Source organism: Bombus terrestris, chromosome 4 (genome assembly GCF_910591885.1).
Source record: "Bombus terrestris chromosome 4, iyBomTerr1.2, whole genome shotgun sequence".
In the NCBI taxonomy this organism is placed as follows: Eukaryota; Metazoa; Arthropoda; class Insecta; order Hymenoptera; family Apidae; genus Bombus; species Bombus terrestris.
The window spans coordinates 14518305-14523931 of record NC_063272.1 but is presented as its reverse complement, the minus strand read 5'-3'; the positions used below and the strand labels follow the sequence as shown (position 1 = coordinate 14523931).

Here is a 5627-nt window from a genome sequence, read left to right as displayed (position 1 = left end):
CGGCATCATCCATGGGATCTCTGCTCCTTATTCAAGGTATCTGGGTCAGTCTTCGTTAAACAGCCTCTTCGAAGAATTTTATTAACACGTTTATTAACATTACGGCTAGAAATTCTTTTCTTTGAAGTTCGTCCAGGTTTAAACCTTAAGAGTTACCGTTAAAAGGAAAGCTAGCATAAATAAAATTTCGTGCTAATACATTGATTTTTTATCAAATTTTGATTTAAACTTTATTATATTATTTAATATTAGGTGATAAGTAGAAAAATTGTTCTTCCGTGGTAGCTACAAATAATATTGGACGGTATTATTACCGGACGATAATACTTGTTAAACCTTCTATAAATGTCATTGCAGAGAGAAAGTTCCAAATTGACGACGAGATTACCCAACCTAACCCCAATCTAGTGGCCGTAGAGAATGGAACGTTCTCCGTTTCCTCTGTTATATTACAAAGTATTCGGTTCCCGAAACAAATTTACTAAATTTCTGTTCCCGAATGGTCCTCGCGCCTTATTCTATGATCCTCGTCGCAGTTTTCTTTTGTTCGCGGACACGGTTCGTGAGAAGAGGCCCTCGAACGCGGTTCCGTCGGGGCGCGTCGGTAATTTCGTGTGTATATGCTGACGAATTTATGAATGGCGGGATGCGTATTTGAATGTTGCCAGGAGGGACGGGTCGCGTCTAGCCGTTCCTACCCGAGCAGCGATATTTAGGACGAGACAGAGAGATTTAGAAGTGGACTAGGCCACGACGAGCCTGAGCCTCGTCGGGATGTAAATCATTCAGAGGTTTCTAGCGCCACCCCTATAATCACTGGAACCAGACTGTGCCGCTTCCTTGACCGGGAATCTCCAGCGCGGAGAAATTTGCGCCGACAAACTGCTCGGACGATTTCGAGGCTAGGCCCCCGGTGCACACGTGTGGTCCCATTGTTATTTCTTCCTCTGGGTCTCGTTTCTTTGTCGTATACAGTGGCTACGAAAAATATTTGTGTATACCCTTATTTTCTAATAAGATGTTTTTTTATCACGCTCTATATATTTACTTTTTATAACATCTTAACAGAGTCGAAGCTAATTAAATAGTATTTAAATGCGAAACTAAAAAAGTTATTAAAAGAAATATAGAAACGTGTGCATACCAAGGTCGATATTCTCTTGATATTCCATATAAAGAGGCTGTCGCAATAAGAAGACTCTTTCTAGTAATTTGAGCGAAGCAACGAAAAACCAATTCTTTTATTACTGTGCCTTTATTTGAAATAATGCGAAAAGAAGTGGCGTAGAAATATGGAAGAAGATCAAAGTACGTATTCAACAGCTATTGATAATATCTTTCTTGAGCTCACAAAGGAAATATGCATGTTGCATCGTGGAAGGGTCGCAAGCGAGTGGACGCGACGACTCGGTCGCAGGGTGCGAAGGACTTTGGTAAAAGGGCGAGAGAAGGGCTTCGTAGCGGGTTAGCCAAATTACAGCTTCCATGTCAGGTGGGGTGATTGATGCCTCCGCAAGCCAGATATTGGCGTAGCGTTTTCCAGGAAATTAAATAGAGGCGGAAGATCAGGAGTCGCCCGGAGGAACAGTTGAGCCGCAGAGGGATGCAGAATGTTAGAAATTCGAAGGTCGACCGGAGGCTTTAGCGCGTCTTTAACGCAAAGTGATTACCGAACTGGGTTCCCTGGGCTTGGTTAGGTATGCGCAAACAGCGCGTTAATCGTACCGTTTCGCCCTTCCACGGATCGTCTAACTAAATCTTAAGACTGACAGATTTTACGGCGGTGATTTGTATCGAACGAAAAGGGCGGCTTCGTTTCGTTCTGCCCGTGGAACAATCTTCGAAACGAAGTGGATGAGTGTGGCGATTTAGGAGATAGTAAAATGATTGTTAAATGGCGTGTATCCTTTTGAAAGCTTGTAAAAATGGGGTGCAAGTGTTCGACGAGTAATTTGGAGTCTATGAAGTGCATTCTTATGGCTCTGGGGTTTAGCAAATTGTTACGAAGGATTCTACAACATTTCGATGTTTTACCAACGACCATTCATATAACGATCGTTCTATCGAACACCGTCAACGCTAATTTTCATTAAGATCTATGGACCAGGGCAATTATCAGAATTGAAGCTCGGTCTATGGCTAAGTTTGAGGGTCCCAACGAAAAGCCTCTCAACCATTAAACCGTTTGATATATCTTTTCGCTTTGGATGAAGCTAACTATAGTACTTGTGGAACATTGGGATATCTCTCCTGACAGGATACAATTGTAAACCTGTACATCGAATCTCTCTCTATGCTATCTTATTCTTTAAATTTTGTTACGTTTAGCCTAACATTCCCTCGCTCGAGAAAATCACTCAATGACTTCTCCGCGTTTCCTGTTTGCCATCCACACCCCTAATTTAATTCTCAGACTCAATGAACCACGGTATTGTCTTAGTAAGAACGTGCGGCCTGTATTGAAAAGAGGGGTCGTGGAGCAGCAGAGTAAACCAGCGAAGATTCACGAGCGTCTGTGAAAGTTCTGAAAGTGCATCGGTGGGTCCAGTGCAGCGGCGCGGGGTCCTCGTTGGAGTCGTGATGCAATAAAATAGCGCCACCCACCGGGTCCGTTCCTATCTACCGGGGATCTCCGTAATGCCTCACTTCGGCTCGATCCTCGGCTGGCTTGCACGGTACCTTGAAAAGAAGCGGGCCCCGGCGGAGGGCAAGGGTGCATAATGAACTCGTTAATTAACTATCAGGAAGCTGCATCGAATCTGATAACGATCCCTGCCACACGACGCGCCTGTCTCTGTTCTCTCTAGGACACCAGCCGCATGTACCTTCGTCCTAAAGGATCTGTCCTACCGCGTCGCCAGCCAGATGTTGCCCCGTGAAATTCCTTTTTGGTCTACCGTCAGGCGTCTCTCATTCTCTGGAACCTCGATCAATGTGTCGAAATGTTCTCTTTTCGCGAAAATTTAGGTTTCGTGTGAGAGATGACTCGAAGAGAGGTGTATTTTCAAGCTATCGCGGGGAGACGCAATCGCGAGGAAACACGTCAACGGGAGTCGTAAATTCCCGTTACGATTCTAATGATCGACGCCGCGAGTAGATCGATCTCCTGATTTCCGTTAAGATAATAGGGATGGTTGAATTAATATAACTCCGTGATTGGTAGGGTTATGATTATATTTTTCTCTAACAGCTTCGTTTAATTACATACAATAGTAACGTCGTTGAGTCTGAAGATTGCCTGGATCTTGCTCAGATTCTGACTGCCAATCTGAGAGAGGAAGGCTCGTGGGTCGTAGTAGATGTGGCGATTGATCAGATCCAACTTTGACTGAATCGAATCAACAGGATCAACCGAAAGACTGAATGAGGAGACGTCGACTGCTTGACTCCGACTGTTTGACTTGGGTGGCTTGCACTGACGACTGACTCGAACGACTGACTGATTCGTACTACTCGAATGACTAACTCGTACTACTACGAACGACTGTATATTTATATATTTATATATTTATATATTTATGTATTTATATATTTATACATTTATATATTTATATATTTATATATTTATATATTTATATATTTCGCTATAAATCGAAAATGCTTGCAGGATTCAAGGTTTTTGTAAGCTAATGAGAATCGGTTTATGGTGGGCCTTAGTTTTATTGAGGGTTCTCTAATGACGTTTGGGTCTGGACGGTCAGACATTAAAGTACGTCGCACGGACCTTTTCACGCGACGTAACATCCTCCCCCCGTTGAGAGGATCCCGATCAAAAGTCCATGGATGGTATCAGGGGGAACTTTCGTCTGCGTTTTAAGCTGCACGTGGTTATACGTTTACGGCTGACACCTTCTGGCAGCAGGTCGAACAACGAGCCAAGCACCGTGGCCTTCACCTTGTCGTAGTTTCGCCCGCTCGACAATTCCACTGCAAATATTAAGTCCAAATCGTTGTACGGTTGCGACTCGGTGGCCAAAACGTGAGAAGCCGCGCCGCCGTTCAACCTAATGTCGCGTACCCTCATACCGGCACCACCGTTGCTCGGGTCAGACTCTAATTTGCTACGGACCACGGTAATCAGGTCTCTCAATCTGACTTCCGAAGTAGGAAAATTACCACGACCGTGGATGTACACCACTTCGTTCATCACATCGTTCAATCGTCTAACTTGCTCGAAACTGAGCACAGCCAGCCTCTGCTGGGGATCCGGACAGTCTGAGTTGTGATTGTTGTTGTTCCCATTGTTCGCGTTGCTGTCGTTGCCTCCGTTGCTCTTCGTGCCGTTCACTTGGCAGACGGTGAGACGATCGGTGAGACGTGCTGTGCTACTGCGCCCCGACGACAACGCGGAGAGACTCTTACAAGACTGTTGCTCCCTGGAGATCGGCGAGGAACGCCAGCGTCGGGTCGCTATGATGGAGTCCCTGTGCCAGGTGAACGGCACGAAGAGCAACGGAGGCAACGACAGCAACGCGAACAATGGGAACAACAATCACAACTCAGACTGTCCGGATCCCCAGCAGAGGCTGGCTGTGCTCAGTTTCGAGCAAGTTAGACGATTGAACGATGTGATGAACGAAGTGGTGTGCATCCACGGTCGTGGTAATTTTCCTACTTTGGAAGTCAGATTGAGAGACCTGGTTACCGTGGTCCGTAGCAAATTAGAGTCTGACCCGAGCAACGGTGGCGCCGGTATGAGGGTACGCGACATTAGGTTGAACGGCGGCGCGGCTTCTCACGTTTTGGTCACCGAGTCGCAACCGTACAACGATTTGGACTTAATATTTGCAGTGGAATTGTCGAGCGGGCGAAACTACGACAAGGTGAAGGCCGCGGTGCTTGGCTCGTTGTTCGACCTGCTGCCAGAAGGTGTCAGCCGTAAACGTATAACCACGTGCAGCTTAAAAGAGGCGTACGTGAGCAAAATGGTGAAAGTGAATAACGATGGAGATCGGTGGTCCCTGATTTTCCTTGGGAACTCACGAGGTCATAGGAACGTCGAACTGAAGTTCGTTGACTCGATGAGGCGGCAGTTTGAGTTCTCGGTCGACTCGTTCCAGATCGTGCTCGACTCACTGCTTCTGTTCTACGAGTGCAGCAAGCTACCAATTGGCGAGAACTTCTACCCAACCGTGGTCGGAGAATCGGTTTATGGTGGGCCTTAGTTTTATTGAGGGTTCTCTAATGACGTTTGGGTCTGGACGGTCAGACATTAAAGTACGTCGCGCGGACCTTTTCACGCGACGTAACATCCTCCCCCCGTTGAGAGGATCCCGATCAAAAGTCCATGGATGGTATCAGGTGGAACTTTCGTCTGCGTTCTCCGCTGTTCGTGGTTGTCCGGGTTCCTCCGGTTCGGGTTGACAGGGTAGTGGAATCAACCGTTTGACGCCGCGATCCAGGAGGTATCGAGAACCCCAATTGGGACTGAACACTTCTTTTGTCTTATTCCAAGGGAATTGGCTAGTCTTCTAGTAATGAAGTTCATGCTGGATCCAGTATCGAGCAACGCACGGCAACGAATAGGTTGCCGTTTGTCGGTCAGCATGTTAACTTGTGCTGTAATTACTAGGTCATTGCACAATAATTCAGGATCTGATGGTCGGGTTTGATCGGTCCTTGTTGGG

General features: G+C 46.4%; 1 protein-coding gene across 1 annotated transcript; it reads left to right on the top strand.

Moving 5' to 3' along the window:
• The first annotated feature begins 3597 nt into the window (after positions 1–3597).
• LOC125385041 (terminal nucleotidyltransferase 5A-like) lies at positions 3598–5165 on the top strand. Its single transcript, XM_048405581.1, has 2 exons — positions 3598–3621; positions 4296–5165. The coding sequence occupies exons 1-2, from the start codon at positions 3598–3600 to the stop codon at positions 5163–5165; spliced, it is 894 nt and encodes a 297-aa protein (XP_048261538.1).
• Positions 5166–5627: the final 462 nt, after the last annotated feature.